The 19,737-nt window shown below is 46.5% G+C and overlaps 2 protein-coding genes across 2 annotated transcripts; one reads left to right on the top strand and one right to left on the bottom strand.

Moving 5' to 3' along the window:
• Positions 1-1,685: 1,685 nt before the first annotated feature.
• CST11 (cystatin 11) lies at positions 1,686-4,956 on the top strand. The gene is made up of 3 exons (XM_004441937.2): positions 1,686-1,913; positions 2,519-2,623; positions 4,727-4,956. Exons 1-3 carry the CDS (start codon positions 1,686-1,688, stop codon positions 4,808-4,810), a joined length of 417 nt encoding a protein of 138 aa, XP_004441994.1. The 3' UTR covers positions 4,811-4,956.
• A 9,077-nt stretch (positions 4,957-14,033) lies between these two features.
• On the bottom strand, positions 14,034-17,972 carry CSTL1 (cystatin like 1). Its single transcript, XM_004441938.3, has 3 exons — positions 17,754-17,972; positions 14,809-14,922; positions 14,034-14,117 (listed from the first exon to the last, which is right to left on the bottom strand). Exons 1-3 carry the CDS (start codon positions 17,970-17,972, stop codon positions 14,034-14,036), a joined length of 417 nt encoding a protein of 138 aa, XP_004441995.1.
• Between the last annotated feature and the right edge of the window lie 1,765 nt (positions 17,973-19,737).

The raw sequence follows: 19,737 nt of genomic DNA, 5'->3' as shown, positions 1-19,737 counted from the left end.
TCAGCCAAAGGAAACCAGAGGATGCCCAGGGCTGAGGAGAGAGCAAACAGGCAGCCACAGGAGAGAGACACTGTGCTGTTATGGCCAGGAGAATAATGTCCCAAAGATGTCCCTGTCCTAACCCCTGGAACCTGTGAATAGGCTGCCGTAAAGGAAAAAGGGGACTTTGCAGATGTGACTAAGTTAAGGATTTTGAGATGGAGAGATTGTCCTCAGTTGTCTGAGTGGGTTGGACGTAATCACAAGGGTCCTTGTGAGAGTCAGGGAGAGGATGCAAGATGCTGCACTGCTGGCTTTGACGATGGAGGAAGGGGCATGGGCTGAGCAACACAGGCAGCCTCCAGAGGCTGGAAAAGGCAAGGAAAGGGGATCTTCCCTAGAGTCTCCAGAAGGAAGGCAGCCCTGCCAACACCTTGATTTTAGGACTTCTGATCTCCAGAACTGTGAGATAGTTCATTCTTGTTGTTTTACCCCTGTTGGTGGTACCTTGTTGCAGCAGCCATAGGAATCTAACACAGCTGCCAGAGAGCTGCAGAGGAGAGGTTCCCAGCAGCAGAGGCTGGGGGGCAGCCAGGAAGGGACCCGCAGAACAGGCAGCTTTAAAATTCCACCAAGTCCAGGAGCACTGCAGCTGGAGCCAAGTAGGAACTTTCCAGTCCCCCCACCCCAGCCTCTTCCCCTAGTCCCAGCACTAGAAAGGTCCTAAGACCTGTGCTTGGTGAGAAGGGGGAGGTGGAGTAGATGGGGGGAAAGAAAGAGAAGCACTCCCTCCTCCTTGCCACATGCAGGCCTCCAGGAGGGAGAAGCACAGCTTCAGACCACATTCAAAGCTCTGACCATCCGGAGAGACCGACAACTTAACTACTGGATTGAGGCTGTGTGTATTGTCTGAGAGTGCCACAAAAGGTTTCAGGGGACAAAGAGCATGGCTAATCCATCCAAAGGGACAGTGGAAAGTGAAAATAAAGCCAGAGCATGACTATACCCACAAGTGGAGCCTGCTCCCCACATGCTGCACAGCCTCTATTTTCTGCAGGGCGTCGACTTCTCCGAGAGGGACCATGCACCTCCCAAGGTTAAGAACTGTTAACAAGGAGGAGGAGGAGGCCAAGGTTTGGGCTTGAGGGAGAGCGTGTATTCCCGCCAGCCAGGGAAGTGGGAGGGGATGACAGGCAGAATCAGAGGGAAGGTCAAGAAGACAGGAAGGATATGGTGTTTGCCCGGCTTACTTGTTCATGCTCCACTGCCCTGGGATCCAGCGTCCCCTGTGTCTCCATCGCTTCCTGTTGCTCCAGACCTCCCACGGCCCTGGCAGAGGTGAGCTCAGTGGCAGAGGCCCCTGGCCTGGCTTCCACCCAGATACTGCTAGGGCAGCAGGAGGCGTGTGTTGCTGAGAGAGCAGCCCCCCAAAAGAGAAGAGATGGGTGTTTGCATGAGTATATGTGTGTGAGATACAAACCTATGCGAGAAGAATGAGAGCAAGTGGGAGTGGGCTTGCCAACCGTTGCAAAGTCTCCCCTGCTCTCACACCAAGTCCAGCTGCAGAGGAAGAGGGAGGGGAGGAGAGCTGTGGGCGTCCACCACAGTCTGGCTTAAATCCTGCCAGGCTGGATGGAGTCAGTGGGAACCAACCAGCCTCCAGCCTGCCTGGGAGGGAGCTCTTCCTATTCCCCCCCAGCTGAGGGATGATGGCCGGATCCTGGCAGGCCCCACGGCTCCTGCTGGCCATTCTGGCAGCCTTGGTGGCCTTCACCTTCCAAACAAGGAGGAAAACCTTTATGAGTGTCCAAGAAGTGCCTGTGTCAGAACCCTACGTGATAGCCACCATGCGGTTTGTGACCAACGAGTTCAACAAGGAGAGTGACGACAAGTACAGTTTCCGGATTGTGCGAGTCCTGAAGGTCCAGAAGCGGGTCAGCGTGGCTCCTCTCCTCTCTCCTCACCACGCCCCTAGGCCAGGGCACTGCGGGAGTTCTGGGGGAAGTCCACTCAAGTGAAATTCAGCCTCATTTAGTGTGAAGTGGGCACTTTAAGAAAAATGTAAATTCACTGGGTGGATGAAGTCGTCACTTAAATGATAGCCAGGACCAGAGGTCAGCACATTACAGTCCAAGAGCCAAATCTGCCTGCTGCCTACTGTTGTAAGTAGTTTTATGGGCACCCAGCTGCATCACGTGTGTTCACGTCCTCTAGGGCTGCTTTCAGGGCTACAGTGGCAGAGTTGAGTACTTTACTATCTGGCCCCTTGCAGACAAAATTTACAGAGCCTTGCCCAAAAATAATTAGCATCATTTGGATTATCCAGGGGCAACTTTACCCACCAAGTGGTTTCTGGTGAATTCTCCTCGAAGGACACAAGGAGCCATGGGAGCCAGATAGGAAGGGGAGAGAGGAGCTCCCCAATCTGTCCAGGACGGGGTCCTCGACCTTAGGCACCACGTAAAGGATTTCCCACCACCAGAAGCTACAGACTAGGGAAATAAAGTCCTTTTATCTCCTTGCCACCTGCTTCCCACAGGTTACTGACCATATGGAGTATCACGTGAACTTGGAGATGCGGCGGACCACCTGTCAAAAGCTGCAGACTGAAAACTGCACCTTACAGGAAGGGGAGCTTTACAAGGTACTGGGTGAAGGCGCGTTCACTCAGAAAGAACTCATTTTTCAATGGGGTTTTCCATGGTTTTAAGATGGGGGGTAGAATTATTGGGGATATATTCAAGCTTGCTTGAAAAGAACGCATGGATGACACCTCCTTTCTCAAAGTGAGAAAGTGAAGGTGACACTGACCAGCTCCTGCCTGGCAGGGACTGCTCCTTTGTTGCTGAAAAAATTGTGAGGAGGTTGGAGGTGTCCAGAGAGAGGGAAGCCAAGTGGCTGAGCTGCAGGGGGACACTCTGGAGCCAAGGGAAGTAGTTAATTATGAATACTATTTTAGCAGCCAGTGGGACCTTGCTGGTGTACCCAGCTGAATATCTGAACATCGGCCTGACGAGAACGTGCAATCACTAGGCTACCAGCCTCTGTTCCTTTCCTACAGCAGTGTTTGGGCAAAGAGGAGAAAGAGACGAGAAAATGAGTTCAGAAATAGTTCAATTGGTAGTAGGAGTGGGTCGGGGGGAGAGGGGACAAATCTGCATGTGTGTGATCTGCTGAGGAGCCACCACCCCCAACAGTGGCTTGGTCCCCTCATGCTTCATCCCCATCCAGTACTGTCACAACCGAGGGAGGCTGGCCAGACCATCATCACTGCAGTGTCATAGGGTGGGCCCACGTGCACAGGGGCCTTGAAGGTCTCAAATCCTACAGGCCCTGCAAATCACTTCTCTTTACCCAAATGAATTAAAGTGAGGATGATCATACGTCCCACCTCGCCTGGAATAGTCCGGATTTATGCCTAGCTTCTTAGTGTAATCATTAGTAGCATCCCCGTTTGCTTACAAAGTATCTTGGTTCATAAATTATATAGTCACCCTAGTTATAAGGCCTGGATATTCTCAACACAGAAACGTGTCCATCCATGGGATCTCTCTTCACTTTTTACGCAGTAATTCTTCAAAAGCTAGAAAGGTAGGCTTTTTTGGTTCTTCCCTGGGGGAGATGATGAAATCTGTGAAAAGAATAACTGAAGATAACAGTAAAGTAAAAATAGAATTAAATAAATAAATAAAATAAAAATAGTAAAAAAAAAAATCTTGGGCCAGCCCCAGTGGCCTAGTGGTTAAGTTCAGAGCACTCCACTTCAGTGGTCCCGATTCAGTTCACAGGCACAGACCTACACCACTTGTCTGTCGGTGGCCATGCTGTGGCAGTGGCTCACATACAAAAGGAGGAAGATTGGCAACAGATGATAGCTCAGGGCAATGCTTCCTCAAGAAAAAAAAAATAGAGGATCTTATTGACGTGTGAGATTGAATTGGTGGAGTTAGTATTCTTATTTCTATTTTAGGAGAAATGTAAATGTTTAAGCCTCCCACCCCACCCCACCACCCCACCCTTGGCTTTCAAATGAAGAGCAGGAAAACAGCATTACAATAAGAAATGATAATTAATAATATGCAAAATATGTTTATTGATTTCTCATTACGGGAGAAGCGGGAGGCGAAAAATAAAAAGGAAAACTTGGGAGAGAATGAGGACAGGGAATGAGAGAGAGGATATGATGGATGGACAAAGAAAGGAAGGAAAGATGATGGAGATGGATGAGAGGGTGCGTGGATGAATGGGTAGGTGGATAGATGGACAAATGAAGGAAAGATGGAAGGAAGGAAAGATTGATCCGTTGGGTAAAAGGAAGGTGAAAGGAAGGAGGGATAGATGGATGGAAAGAAGGATGCAATTGAGATGGATGAGAGGGTGGGAGGGTGGGTGGATGGATGGATGGATGGATGGATGGATGGAGCCAGTAGAGGCCAAGTAAGGAAAAGTGTGAAGTAAATGAAGAGGAAAAAGAATCACTAGTTCCCATAGTGAATGTGGGTAGGGTAGACACTTTATTTCTAGTCTCCAATTCTAATCACAAACAGAAGGACATTTTCTGGGATGATCTCAGCCCTAATACTAACAAATGATGGAAATAGAAATAAAGATCAAACCATATCTGGATTGGAGGCATGGTGAAGTGGTGTCATCTTCCCTATCCACATGTCTTATATCCTCCTTTCCCCTTTTAAATTTTTACCTTGCATGATCTCGTTTAAATATTGTTTTTCTTTTTGTTTTTTAGCAAATTGAGTGCTTCTACTCAGTGTTTGTTGTTCCCTGGTTTGAAAAGTACAAAATTCTGAACAAAAACTGCACCAATGGCTAGGTGTCCTGGAGCATACACCTGCGGTCACTATATGTGAAAGTATCCTGCAATAAGCAGTAATTCTTACTATAGAAAATAAATGTTTGTCAACCTATCCTCTTAATGCTCTTAGTGTGAATGATTCCACTTTTCTTCTTTTCCAAATTCTTCAGCTCATAATAATATAATCTGAAGGTCCTCTGGGCCAGGGCAGTTTTGGGATCCAAATGAGGTGACGTGAATGTTTCCTGGCCTTATAGCCTATACTTGCATGATAGCAAAACTTCAACCCCATCCTTATATCAAGTAGGATTCTTTAGATTTTAAAACAAGAAGGAGAAGATGAGAAGAAGGAGGAGGGAAGAAGCTCTGAGTTACTTAATTGAACAGCCAAGAGATATTTGAAATTATGGCCTATGGTGGCATGTCTGAGGGGGTCCAATGAAGAGTATCCCCTTCCTTGTCTAAAGTGCAAAACATGGAGAAATAATATAAGCAGTTAAAAAAGACAAGGGCCTGTGTTACTGATAAGGACTAGGTTGAGAGATGTGCCTTATTTTTGCTGACAAGTGTACTTTCTAATACCAAACACAAGAATTAGACTTACACCCCAGCATCAGCAACATTGGACCAGAGCAGGTGTTTTCACAGAGGGATTCCTTTCCTGGAGTTACCTAGGAAAATCTGTGCCTCCTATGGGAAGGAGGATGACCTGGGCTACAATGCCCCGTTTATTCTCCCCAAATAGACCAATCAGATTAACTCCTCCAGGAGAGGAACAATTGAGGACAGAGAGAAACTGGGAATACTATGTTAAAGGGGCTCCCTTTTCACGGATGGCACAGTAGCAGTGAGGATTAAGCATCCCACACACAACAGCTTGATTCAGAATTTCAGACAATGTCACCAGGCTCATCTCTCCACTCCACTTCCTCCGTGTGGTCTCAAGAGGGCTGCCAGCAGCTCACTGGGTCACATCTGTCCTCATTCACATCCAGTAGGAGAGAGGAAGATCTTGTCCTCAAGAGCTCAGGCAAAAGCCTTGGGGTTTAATACCACTGGGAAATTCTAGGGACGCTGTGGAACACACACACACACACACACACACACACACACAGCATTTACCTAACTGAAGGGAGAGGGGGCTAGGGTGTTTATCCAATAGCTCCAGTCAGTGATTGGCAGCGGGGCAGCTCCTGGGGGTTTTAGTTCCCTGTAACCTCTGTTCTGGGGTGGCTCGAGGGCAGAGCAAGCAAGCAGAGAAAAAGGGGCACAGGTGCTGGCATTTGAAACTCCAGCTGGTGTGCACAGAAGGATAAGAGGGACAGGATATATACAGAGTGCCAACAGGATACTCCTTGCACATATGAATTGTGAACTGATATGCATGGTAGCCACACAAAGTCTCTACAAGTTGAAGATAGCTGGGAGCTTGGAAAGAACAATTTTTTTCACCTCCTACTCTCCCTACCAAAGCTCTGGAGTGCACAAGACCCTGTTTCAGGTGGGACCCAGGTGGGATTCCCCTCTGCCAACTATCTGGGAAAATGCTAACCTACAATTTCCTCATCTTTAACTGAGAATAACAGTACCTATTCCTTGGGGTAGTTATAAAGGTTAATAACGATAATGCATGTAAATTGCTCAACACAGTGCCTAACACAAAGCAGATATTCAAATAAATGTCAACAATTAGTAAGAATACTGGCAGCAGCAATAGCAGTTTAATATTAATCAATTCTCTTCTGGCACTTTGGCTACTTTGGAGGCAGGGATTATTATCCTGGGGGAGACTAAAGGGAAGATAGAACATTTGTGCCCATTGGTCTTTTGGATTTCTCAGCCCAAGGGGGTTTTAAATTTTTTTTTATCTTGAAATAATTGTAGATTCACAGGAAGTTACAAAGACAGTACAGAGAGATCTCTTGTACCCTTCATCTAGTTTCCTCCCCCCTTGTTATATCTTATGTAATTATAGAAAACTATCACAACCAAAAAATTGACACTGGTACAATGTGCATGTGTGTCATTTTGTCATATGTGTAGATTCATGTGACTACCACCGCAATCCCACCACCAACTATCCCATCACCACAAAGATATTCTTTACTACCCCTTCACAGTCACATCATCCTTTCCTCCACCATCTCAAACTCCTGGCAACCGCTAATTTATTCTCCATCTCTATAATTGTGCCAGTTTGAGAATGTTATATGAATGGAATCATACAGCAAGTGACCTTTGAGATTGGTCATAATGCCCTTAGGATCCATCCAAGTTGTTTCATGTATCAGTAGTTTGTTCCTTTTAATTACTGTGTAGGATTCTATGGTCTATCACAGTACCACAGTTTTCTTAACTATTTACCTATTTTAGGATATGTTTGTTGTTTTCAAGTTTTGGGTTATTACAAATAAAGCTTTATGAACAATCATGTACAGGTTTTTGTTTGGACATAAGTTTCCATTTCGCTGGGTTAAATGCCCAGGAGTGAAATTGCTGCATTACATGGTAAAGTATATTTTAGAGTTTTTTTAAGAAACAGCCAAACTATTTTCCAGAGTGGATGTATCACTATATAATGTCCCTCTCTATTGCAGGTAATTTTATTTGCTCTGAGATCTACTTTACCTGATATTAGTATACCCTCTTTTACTTTTTTTCGATTAATGTTTGTATAATATAACTTTTTTCACACTTTTACTTTCAACCTACCCATATCATTATATTTGAAGTAAGTTTCTTGTAGACAGCATATAGTTGGGTCGTGTTTTTTTTAATCCGCTCTACCAATCTTTGTCTTTAATTGGCTTATTTAGACCATTTACTTGTAGTTTGCACATACCATTTAATGTAAATAATGATATGTTAGGGCTTAAGTGTCATTTAACTTTTTGTCCTCTGTTCTGTCTGCTTTTTGTTTCTGTTTTTTTCTTTTATTCTTCCTTCCTGTGAGTTACTTGAACATTCTTTAAAGAATTCCATTTTTATGTATCTATACTGTTTCTGAGTGTGTCTCTTTGCATAGCCTTTTTAGTGGTTGCTCTAGATATTAAATTATATATACATAACTTGGCAGTCTATTGGTGTCAATATTTTACCAGTTTGAATGAAGTGTAAAATGTTTATCTCCTTTTACATCTTTTTATCATTCCTCATTTACAAATGTCTTAAATATTTCTTCTACTTACATTGAAAACCACATCAGACAATGATATAATTTTTGCTTTAACCATGAAACATAATTTAGAAAACTCAAGAGAAAGAAAGCCTATTGTATTTACCCATATTTTTACTTTTTATGTTCTTCTTTTCTGATGTTCTAAAATTTCTTCTTTTATAATTTCCTTTCTATTTAGAGAAATTCTTTTAACTATTCTTTTAGGGTAGGTCTTCTCGTGCAAATTCTCTTGGTTTCCCTTCATCTGAGAATGGCTTGATTTCCCCTTCATTCCTAAGGGATATTTTTGGGGGGGGTGGGTGATAAAGACTGGCTCTGAGCCAACATCCATTTTGCCAATCCTCTTTTTGCTGAGGAAGATTAGCCCTGAGCTAACATCTGTGCTCCTCCTCCTCCACTTTGTATGTGGGATGCCACCACAGCATGGCTTGATGAGCAGAGCATAGGCCCATGCCCAGGATCCGAGCCCACGAACCATGGGCTGCCAAAGTGGAGTGCATGAACCCAACCACTATACCAGCAGGCCGGCCCTCTGAGGGATATTTTCTATGGATATAGGATTCTGAGTTGACAGATTTTTTTTTCCTTCATGACCTTAAAAATGTTGTGCTACTTCTGGCCTCCATAGTTTTTGATGAGAAATCTGCTGTCATTCAAACTGTTGGAGGTTTTTTCCCCTAAAGGTAAGGTGTCTTTTCTCTTTCATGTTTTTCTTCTTTGTCTTTAATTTTCAGAAGTTTGACTCTGATGTGTCTTTGTGTGGATTTTTTTGGGGTTACCCTGTTTAGGATTCACTCTGTTTCTTGAATCTGTATGTTTATGTCTTTTGCCAAATTTGGGGACTTCTCAGCCATTATTTCTTCAAATAGTTTTTCAGCCCGTCTCTCTCCTCTCCTTCTGGAACTTCAGCATGTTAGATCTTTCGTAATAGTCTCACAAATCTCTGAGGCTCTATTCATATATTTAGTTGACTTTCTGTTGTTCAGATGAGTAGTTTCTATTGTTTTCTCTTCCAGTTCTCCCTCCATCCATGGTGAGTCCGTCACTGAATTTTTTATTTTAGTTATTGTATTTTTCAATTCTAAAATTTACATTTGTTTCTTCTTTATATCTTCTATTTCTTTGGTGAGATTTTTTATATCTTTGCTTAGACTTTCCATTTGTTCATTTGTTCAAAGCATGTTAATAATTGCTCATTGCAGCATTTTTATGATGACTGCTTTAAAATCTTTATTGCGATTTGTAAGAAATATATATATTTGGTCATTCAGATGACCAACATGTGTTTCTCACATATATTTGGTCTTCATCCACAGCTCCTGGCTCACAGCTCCCAAATCCCTTGGCATTTCCAGAGCAATAAGAGCGGTGGGAGCGTTTTCTGTTAGAATATTCAGTTTCTTGTCCTCAGTTCCTGAAAACCCCTCAAGGCCATAGAGATAAAACGGACGTCTTGTTTATGTTAATGAAGGTGACTTTGGGACCCCTCCCAAGGGTGGGGGCTGGTTGCCAGGAGAACCAGCCAAGTGCCCAGAGCATTGGAAATTTCAGTCCCTCCACCTGATCTCTGGGGAGGGGGGGTGCTTGAGGTTGAGTCAGTTGCCAATGGCCAATGACTTAGCCAATCACGATGTGTAATGAAGTCTCCATAAAAACCCAAAAGGACAGTTTGGTGGCCTCTTTTTATGGAGAGCTTTCACACTGAGGAAACAGAGTGCTTCCACGTGCCACCGTGCCAGGCCCCAAGCTCCACGAGGACAGAAGCTCCTTTGTTCAGGACCTCCCCCTATGTATCTTTTCATCTGGCTGTGACTTTGTATTCTTTAATGTCATTTGTAACAAATCGGTAATCTAGTGAGTAAACAGGTTTTCTTGAGTTCTGTAAGCTGCACTAGAAAACTAATCACAACTGAAGAGAGGGTCATGGGAACCTCTGATTTATAGCCAGTCAGTCAGAAGTACAAGTTGGAGGGGGTCATTGGAACCTCCAGTTTGTAGCTGGTCAGTCAGAAGCACAGGTGACAACCTGAGCTTGCAACTGGCATCTGAAGTAGATGGCCAATCTGTGAGACTGAGCCTTTTACCTGTGGAATCTGATCTGCGAGTAGGTAGTGTCTGAAGTGAGTTGAATTCTTGGACACACTGCTGGTGTCAGTATGGGGAAGCCTCCATACACACACACGGAATTGGGTCCAAGAACCCTTTGTACTTATCAAATGACGTTAAATCTGTGGCATCTCTATGTTAGTATCTGTTCATTATCTTTTCTCATTTAAGTTTAAATTTTCCTGTTTCTTAGTAGGACAAATGATTTTCGACAAAAACTTGGATGTTTTCATGTTGTAACTCTGAATCTTATTTGTATCTCTTTTCGCAGGCCTCCTCTGACGGTGTTCTGATGGGAAGAGAGGGCCGCCACCTCATTACTGACAGGCGAGGATGGAAGCCAGGTTCTCCCCTCGTCCTCTGTTGACATAGTGTGGGGAATGCTCATCACAGCTGGACAGGGGTGGGAGTTCAGGCTCCCCAGCAGGCCTCTGATGATACCACTCTGGCTGGGAGGGACATGAGTACCTCATCACTGCTGCCCCACGTGCCTCTTCTGACACCACCTCGGTGGAGAAAAAGAAGTCCAGGCTCTCCACACGGTCTTCACTATCATCACAGGGAGGAGGGGGCTTGTTGCCACCCAAAGAGGATGAAAGTCCCAGTTCCCTACTTGGCCTTCTCTGGCACCATCCTAACACGGTGTTGGGCTCCTCATTACAGCCTCAGGAGGGTGAAAGTCTAGGCTCCCTACTCAGCCTTTGCTGGGGGGGGAGGGTTGTAGAGCTTCATTTTTTTCCTGTGCTCTTTGGCTAGAGCAGAGCAGTTATTGTCTAAATGTTTTCTGTCCCGATGGGCTGCCCCTTTCCTGGCCCTTTGGCTAGAGAGAGCAGGCTTTTGTTGAGGCATTTTTCTCTGCACATATTGGCATTTCCAGGTTGCCAGCTTCTTCATCCCCAAGTCTGAAATATATGAAGCAAAAAGAAAACCCAGTGTATCAGCTTCCTCTAGCTGATGTAACAAATTACCACAAGCTCGGTGGCCTAAAACTGAGAAATTTGTTCTCACAAAGTTCTGGAGCCGTGAAGTCTGAAATGAAAGCTATTAGCAAGACCATGTTCCCTCCAGAGGGCCTAGGAGAGACTCTGTTCCCTGTCTCTCCCAGCCTCTGGTAGCTTCTGGCATTCCTGGGCTGTGGCCGCATCACTGCCATCTCTGCCTCATCTTCACACACCTTCTCCTCTGTGTGTCTCTGCCAAATCTCTCTGCCTGTCTCTTATAAGGACCTGTCTTGGGTCCTTTAGATGTCAGGGCCTGGACTTCGCACTCCAATCACACAGGCCTTCCTTGGGCCTGCCCCTTCTAGCTGCCCTTTATAAAGATTTTATTTATTTATTTTCCCCCCAAAGCCCCAGTAGATAGTTGTATGTCATAGCTGCACATCCTTCTAGTTGCTGTATGTGGGACACGGCCTCAGCATGGCCGGAGAAGCGGTGCGTCAGTGAGCGCCCGGGATCCGAACCCGGGCCGCCAGCAGCGGAGCACACGCACTTAACTGCTAAGCCACGGGGCCGGCCCTAGCTGCCCATTATAAAAGCAAGATAGGTGGGTGGGGCAGGGAGAGCTCACTTTAAAAATTCAAAGCAAAGCCATAAAGTTTGGTAAAATATTATTTAAAAATTGAGGGCCAATATGAAATTACATAAAATAAAGATAGAAACAAAAGAATTAGGCCATATTACAAAAAGATACAAAGAAGTAAGAACTTAGAGGTTGAACAAGGTTTAAATCAATAATTAAGTAACATTAGAGTGGTACACTAAGTAAAAAATTAAAAATGTTAGGGGCCAGCCCGGTGGCGTAGCGGTTAAGTGCGTGCACTCCACTGCGGCCGTGCAGGGTTCGCAGGTCTGGATCCCGGGTGCGCACCAATGCACTGCTTGTCAAGCCGTGCTATGGCGGCGTACCATATAAAGTGGAGGAAGATGGGCACGGATGTTAGCTCAGGGCCAATCTTCCTTGGCAAAAAGGAGAAGGATTGGCATCGGATGTTAGCTCAGGGCTGATCTTCCTCAACAAAAAAAAGAAAAATCCTTAAAAGATCTTGAGTAAATTAAAGACTGAACATAGACGCACCACATTATCCACCAATTCCACTCTTAGGTATGTACCCAACAGAACACGTGCACACATCCACCATTAGACATTGTACACATTTGTTTATTCTTAATAGCTATTATTCCTAAAAGTTAGAAACTACCCAAAAGCCCATTATCAGTAGAATGAATAAATAGATTGTGATATATTCACACAATGGAATTCTACACAATAATAAAAGTGAACTACAAGTACACACAACATGGATGAATTCAAAAATATGATGAGTGAAAAAAGCCAGAAACAAAAGAATATATACTGTATGATTCCATTTCTAAAAGTTCAACCAACAGGCCAGACTCAGAGAGGATATTAGGATCTGGACAGAGGTTACCTTTGGAGGCTCCTCCCCTGTAAAGTGGAGGTCAGAGTCACTGGTTCACTGGGTTGTCATGATGATCAATCAAGATAATGAGGGCAGCAGGCCAGTGCCAGGGACCTAATCAGCCCTCAGTGAGGTTAGATTTGTAGGACTGGGTGCTTCTGGCTTCCCTCTTTTTTGAACAAGAATTTCACCACCTTTAACTCTTCACCTCCATCCCCTCTTCTCCCTCAGGCATCCTGGGAAAATTTGAGGTTCTCACTTGTGTGTATACTTTTCCTCTTTGGAAATACTCTCTCAAGTTGCCATTATGACTGTGCTGGTGGGACTGGTCCCTGCGGAGGAGACCAACTGGTCCAGTGGTACACTCTCAGCCCACACTCGCTCCCCATTTCTGGTTCAGTGTGCGCCTCTCTGCTCCACCATGAGTCACACAAGGGAAGACACCACAGGTCCTGTTCCACCAGCAATGAGCACGTGGGAGGCTCAGGAGAATGGAGTTCTCCTAGCCAGCCCGAGACCACTGTCCTTGGAAAGACCTGCTTGCAAAGTTGGCCTTGGCTGGAGTCTGGGAACTCGGATGATAAACAGCTCCCTACACTGATATAAACATTTCCCTAAATGATAAGACGGCCTCCCTGTGTCTACACTGTTTGTACAGACAACGTGATTTATGCTGAATGCCTTCTTTCCTTGTGGGAGCCTGAAATTTGGGTACATGCTAGGCAGAGGCTGCTGCGTGCCCAGCTCCAGGGAAAACCCGGGGCACAGAGTCTCTACCGCGCTTCCCTGGCAGACAACATTTCACACGTGTGTCCTGCATGACTGTGCCAGGCGAGGACTCTGGACACCTGTGCCTGGCTTCCTAGGTCTTCTTCTCACGCACCTCTTCCCTCTGCTGACTCTGCTTCATATCCTTTCACTGCGGTAAGTCACGGCCGTGAGCACGACTACACGCCAAGTCCTGGGAGTCCTCCCAGTGAGTTACTGAACCCGGGGTGGTCTCGGGGACCTGGAACACACTCACAAAGATGTGCCTCAGTCACAGAGTTGTATGTGCACAGAGAAGAGACAGAGCTCGTCCAAGCTTAGGCCAGATGTCGTGAGGTGCCTGGATCATGAAAAGCCTCAGAGAGATGGGCCGAAGTAGAAAAAAATTTGAGGTTCCCCCAGAGTTAACAACCTTCTGCTCAAATTGACCGGCTGCAAAAGACCACTGAAAATGTATACAAGTGAGTGTGAGCATGTGAGAATGCATGTCAGTGTGTGAGTGCGTGTGAGAGTATGCTGTGTGTGTGTGTGCATGTGTGTGAGCGCATTGTGAGTTTGAGTGAATGTGCACAGGCACGTGTGAGTGTGTGAGAACATGAGTGAGTGTGTATGCAAATGTGCATGTGTGAATGTGTGTGTGTCTGTGTCTGTGAGTGGGTGTGTAGCGAGACCCTGATGAGGGAGATGTGGTCCTTTCTGACACCTATAACAGAAAGCACACAGGGGAGAGGTCTATGGTTTCATTAAGGATCTTTGCACAAATGCACTTAGGCCTCCAGACAAGAGTTGTTCCAGAGCTGATAATAGTTCATCCAGGGCACAGTGTATATCAAAAAATCACAAATGAAACTCTGTGGAAGGAGAAAGAAAACAATCAGCTTTCAGGGAAATATTTTTTGAAGGCGAACAAAAAGCTCCTGCCCCCTCGGGTCTGGGGGGTCTGGACCCCTCACGTGGCTGCGCACTGACCACGTGGGCCGGGAGGATCTGCTCCCTGTCACACGGTGGGGGTGGAGGGGGCGCCAGGCCCTGCACAGGAATCTCACCCCGGGCTCCCCTCGCCCATCTGGAGAGGTCTCCCCACACTGCCCCAGTCCTCCTACACCTGCACCCAGGCACAGGGAGACCTTCGTATCTGCCAGCTTGCAGGTAGTGCCACCAGGAGGGACCAGGAAAGGGAGGGCAGAGGTTGGAAGACAAAGAGGCAACTGGGCAACCCTCAGGGACCTGGAGAGTGTAAGCCGAGACCAGAACAAGGTTCCCGAGGAAAGTAGACGCCACTTCCACCTGAGGCCTGGGAGTGGGCCAGGTGGGCAGGAGTCCAGTGACAGGGAGGCCTGGGGCAAGGGTGGTGCCAGCACAGGGTGGGGAGACTGCCTTCCTCCCACCCCCAGGGGCCTCCGATGGTGTGAGGTGGCCCTAGGGCTATGCCCTCACCCTGCCCCAATCCACACAGCTGGAAAAGCTGTCAATATCCAATTCGTGCTTACATTGTAAGTTTTTACTTTTTCCCCTCTTGATCATAAGTCCCTTCAAACACACCTTTTTCAGGTTCTTCTTGCTTTGAACGGGACATGAACGACTTTTTGTGCTGTTCCTCTTGCATTTGGTCCGGCTAATCTTCACGCTGACCATGTACTCCACTCCCGTTGTCAGCTAACGAGAATCAATGGCACTGTTAGTTTCGGCTCCAAGCATCCAGTTGCTGACTTTCTCCAGGAAAAACTAGGATGGAGAGTGAAGCCCCAGGAGCCACAGTCCCTGTTCCCGGAGCTCATCCACCAAAAGCACAGCTCCCTCCTCCCCTCCCAGGCTGGAGGATGCACAGGGACGGTGTGGCCCCTGGTCAGCACCCAGTGTGGGCGGAACCCATTTTCTTGCTCTGGACTGGCTTCACTGCCGCAGCCACAGCCAGCTTTGCCCCTGTCTCCCTCATATCCTTTGGACGAGGGAGGCTACACATCACGAGCTTGGCTGCCCTGCAACCCCAGAACACCCCCAGTCTGCACACAAGGTCCTCAGAAAGCATGGAGCCACATCTTGTCCCTCAGCTCTCTCAGTCCCCTTCATCCATGTCCTCTCCCCCCACTCTCCTTCCCAACAAACCTGATGGGAGGCAGTTTAGGAACACAGCTGAAAACACGGGCTTAGGAATCAAATCAGTTTGGGGCATGAGTTCCACATCTGCTAATACTGTGACCTTGGGCAAGTGCCTAGCAGCTTCAGTGTCTCCACTTACAGAGCATAGATAATAATCATGCCTGCTCAAGGAGTTGTTATGTGGGCAAACGGGAAGCACGCATTTCGCTGAACGCACAAAATAAAATAACAATATTTACGAATTATTAAATTTTTAGGAAAGTGTCAGGAACATTACTCTGAAGTGGCTATGGAGTTGGGAGAGCAACAGAATGAAAGACAGAAGAACTGTGCTCAAGTGCTGGCTTAATCCCCTGCCATCTCTGTCACCTTGGCCAACTCCGTCCACCTCCCTGAGTCTCAGTTTCCTCAGCTATAAAATGAGGAAGATACTGTCACTTTCTTCCTAGTGTGTGTGCGAGTGATGAACACGTAAGCCATGGAAAACACACGCCAGGGCTCTTCCTGTCTTCTTGTACTCATGTTCAAGTATGAGGCTGTGAAGACTTGCAGGGTTAAAGACCGAGAAAGCCTTTTGTGGCAGGGAAGCCCCATACCCAGAAGCGAAACTTTAACAAATGGTTTGGTGATTATTGTTGCCTGTTGGAAGCTGAGCTGGATTCTCCAAGTAAATATGTGGACTAGAGAGTTCTGCACTGGTGAGGGGAGAAGCTCCTGGAAGTTCCCTGCTTCCATGTCCTAATGTCAGTAGTCAAACCAAATGAGGAGGCTTGGCACTCTCTAGGGTGGCAATAGAGGGAGAGAGTGCTCACACTGCCCCCAGGAGGAAAGCACCCCCAGAAAACCTCAAGGCAGTGCGAGGGGAGGGGCTGAGGGCAGTACCGCCCTCCTGGTCCTGGTGGGGCTGAGCATCTGCCAGAAGAACCTCAGGATGTGGGGCTCTGTTGCTCGTTGTCCAAGGACAGTTCCATGCAGGTGATGGCATCTTGCAGGGCTAGTGCCACGCGCTGTCACACTGACCTTCAGCACACTGTACATATGAAAACACTAAAACACTGGCCATAAATTTAACTAACAGTCCAGGGTGCAAAGTGTCTTCTTATTCACTACTAGACTTGATTGTTAGTAAGAGGAATAATCATAATAATACAAATATTCTTACAAGTGCTGCTTCACTCGTATTCTGCCCACTTTGCAGGTGAGGAAACTGAGACCTGGGGAGTATGGATAGCACTTGACCAAGACCCCATGATAAGGAGGGGGAACTGGAGCCCAGGCACAGGCAGCACACCATGCCACCTCCTGATCCCCTCTGTGAGGGATTAGGATGGACACAACCTTGCAGCCACAGGTGTGAGGATGCCCAGGGACCCTTGCCCTAGGTCACCCAGCTACCAAGGGGCACACTCGCTCTGTCCACTCATTCATTTGCATGACATCAAAAGTTTGCTCATAACAATTCTTTTAAAGTGAACTGTTAATGACAATGGATTGATTCCACAGGACAGACCTCCTCTGGTTCTCAGATTCATCCTTGGGAAGACTGATGGGGAGAACAAGCCAACTTCAACAAGAACTTGGCTGCCACCTTGTGGCCAAGTCACCTCAACGTTCTTGGCCCTGACGAGCCACCACCTTGTGGCAGGAGTGTGTGACTGATGCAGGGACAGGCTAATGTCTTCATGCTGTGACTTGAGGCCATTTGTGTCACACTAACACTGCTCACCCGTCTCTGCCTCTGCCCTTGCTGGTTTCTCCTGTTCCCGCTGCCCGTCTCTCTGGCCAGAGCAATTTTCTCCTAGTCAATTATTTTTTCCAAATCTGGTTAATTGAACTAAGATGTATTATTGACTCTGCCCCAACTTATATAGTTTGCTATCTGAACTTGAAGGCAGTTTGGACCAACAAAAGCGATTTTCAAACAACTTTTCTTTCCTCTGTCACCCTTCAATTGATATATTTCAGAGAAACTTAATACATAAAACTAAAAAAAGAAAGGTGTTCTGTGGAATTCCAGGTTTATGTGGAACCCGGCTAGGAAGTACTTCCCAACAAAGCACTTGTTCCGTGGAACCTGTTGTCACTCTGATAGGACCTACTTTCAGAATGAAAGGAATTCTTCCCAAGGAAGAGCTGCTGAGAATCTCAGGGGACTAAGAGTAAGAGAGTTGGGATTTCACTCCAGCCCTTAGACTAGCATCTCGGAAGGGTGGCTAAGGCAACTCTGGGGCCTGAACAGCTCTAAGGCATGCCCATTCCAAGTGAAGCCACTGCCGGCTTGGTGAAACCATCACTTAGTTCTCCCTGGGAGCCACATCGTGTCCCCATGTGTCTGAGTGGGCAAGAATGGGGGTAGTGCCCACATCTGGAGAAACTGAGGCACAAACCTGCATCTGGCTTCGAAGTAGCTTGTCAACTCCAAATAAGTAGGTGTCGTTGCTAGCATTGTTGTAGGTTTCAATGAAGAATTTGAGAGTTGAATTCATGTTTTTCTGACTCGTGGACTTCTCTCGGAAGCCTCCCCACCTTTGAAAGTGACCCAACTTGGCCGCCAGGACCAGGGCAGCCAGCAGCAGCAGAGGGTTCCTCCAGCATCCACCTCCCATCTCTGCAGCCTCAGAAACCTCCTCTCCACTGCACCTTCCAGGGTGGGGAGGCGCCAGGCTGTGGCTCGCTCACTTTCCAGCAGCAGCCCTCGCCAACGCAGGCTTCTCCAGGAGATGGCCTGCCTGCATTTAAACAGAGGTTGAGACTGGAACCTCATCCTTCTGAGGCCCTGCCCACAGTACGACCAAAGGACCCACCAGGGAAATCTCCTTGCATGGCTGCCCAACCCACTCTCAGGTCAGAACATTTTCCACACATTTATGACACCCATTCACTTCTTTGGTGATTCAGGCAAGTGTAATTTCTAAACACCTGCCAAGATGGACAAGACCCTCTCCCTGCCTTCACACCTGAGATGTACTATTGACTCTGCCCCAACTTATATAGTTTACTATCTGACCTTGAGGGCAGGTTGGACCTGAGAGGAAGAAAGCCCCCAGAACAGACCTTCACAGTACTATGCAATAAGAGCTGGTATATTGGATAGAGGATCACCATTTGTGGGAATTGGGAAAGACTTAGGGAGAAGGTAAAATTTGAACTGAGACCTAAGGAATCAGGGACATGGAACAGGGTATGGTACATTCTACTTACCTACTGTGGGTTCCAATCATCTAACCCAGCCATCAGCTACTCCCTGTGCTTCCTCTAGGGACAGGTTCTCTTTACTCACCTGCTACATACTCACCACAGATATCTGCCTGCGGGATCCCACTGTGCCTGCAGGCCCTGGAGCTAACTCTTGCTATCTTGGTGAGACCCCAGCAGAGCTTTGTGAGGTAATCCCAGCCTCCCTGTGAGGGAGGAATAAACTGTGAGCCTTATTCGGAAATTAATCCTGCAGACCACTGAAGGTTAGGTGTTGCCTGTGTAGGGGAGGAAATTCTCCTCTACCTTCTTTGGGTCTCTGGCTGGGCCTAAGAATTAAACTGACATAAGGTAGAGTAACAGGAGAAAAGCATACAAATTTTGTTGAATTTTTACATGTATATGGAAGCCTTCATTAGAGAATGGAGACTTGAAGAAGTGACCAGAGCAGGAAGCTTTTATATCTTTTAGAGAAAGAAAGAATAAATTTGTGAGGAATTGACAAGTTGGAGGGGTTTGGGCTAGGGGTAGGTAGTCCATGGTGAAGAAGTAACAAGTTTGTTTATACAGCCTTCTCGGCCCTAAATTCCCCATCTCTGGTGACGAGGTGTCCTCAGCCCTCCTGGTACAGGAGGGCACCTTTCAAACAGGAGATTTGTCTCCTACTTTCAGAGAACAAGGGTCAGGGGGGAGGTCAGAGTGTTCTTCCCGCTTCTGCTGTTTTCTCAGACTCCTCCAGCTTAAGAGATTCAAGATGCCAACGGGCCATATTCTGGGGTAGCGTGTCCTGAACCCCATCACCTGCACCCATAAGAGCTCCCTATTTTTGAAATACTCACTAAGGTGGGATCCTGAATGAGGTCCTGCTCCAGAAAAAGAACATTAGTGGGACAACTGATGAAATGTAAATAAAATCTGTAGATTAGTTAATAGTATTGTATGAATGCTAACTTCCTAGTTTTCACCATTGTACTGTAAAATTATGTAAGATGTTAACATTTGGGGAAGTGGGGTGAAGGGTGTGTGAGAACATTTATGCTATTTTTTTAAGTCTGAAATTATTTCAAAATAAAGGTTAAAATGTTCCAAAATAAATAAATAGGACCTTGGTCTTTGAGAAGCAGCATGATTTGGTGGGAAAAGCGTGGACCTTGCAATCCAGCTCTCCTGGGTTCA

The sequence above is a fragment of the Ceratotherium simum genome, chromosome 21 (assembly GCF_057802395.1).
Source record: "Ceratotherium simum simum isolate JZ-2026a chromosome 21, ASM5780239v1, whole genome shotgun sequence".
Lineage (NCBI taxonomy): Eukaryota > Metazoa > Chordata > Mammalia > Perissodactyla > Rhinocerotidae > Ceratotherium > Ceratotherium simum.
The sequence above is the reverse complement of the archived record's forward strand: the minus strand, read 5'-3'. Positions and strand labels throughout refer to the sequence as shown.

Bases quoted from the DNA above. Each gene is read 5' to 3' on its own strand.
- CSTL1 (XM_004441938.3), bottom strand. From the start codon at position 17,972: ATGGGAGGTGGATGCTGGAGGAACCCTCTGCTGCTGCTGGCTGCCCTG. The intron at 14,923-17,753 runs GTTTGTGCCTCA...GATTCTCGTTAG, and splicing joins TACTTCGAAGCCAGATGCAG to CTGACAACGGGAGTGGAGTA. The intron at 14,118-14,808 runs GTGTGTTTGAAG...CTCCTTCCACAG, and splicing joins GCAAGAAGAACCTGAAAAAG to AGTTTCATTTGTGATTTTTT.
- CST11 (XM_004441937.2), top strand. From the start codon at position 1,686: ATGATGGCCGGATCCTGGCAGGCCCCACGGCTCCTGCTGGCCATTCTG. The intron at 1,914-2,518 runs GTCAGCGTGGCT...TGCTTCCCACAG, and splicing joins TCCTGAAGGTCCAGAAGCGG to GTTACTGACCATATGGAGTA. The intron at 2,624-4,726 runs GTACTGGGTGAA...TTTGTTTTTTAG, and splicing joins AGGAAGGGGAGCTTTACAAG to CAAATTGAGTGCTTCTACTC.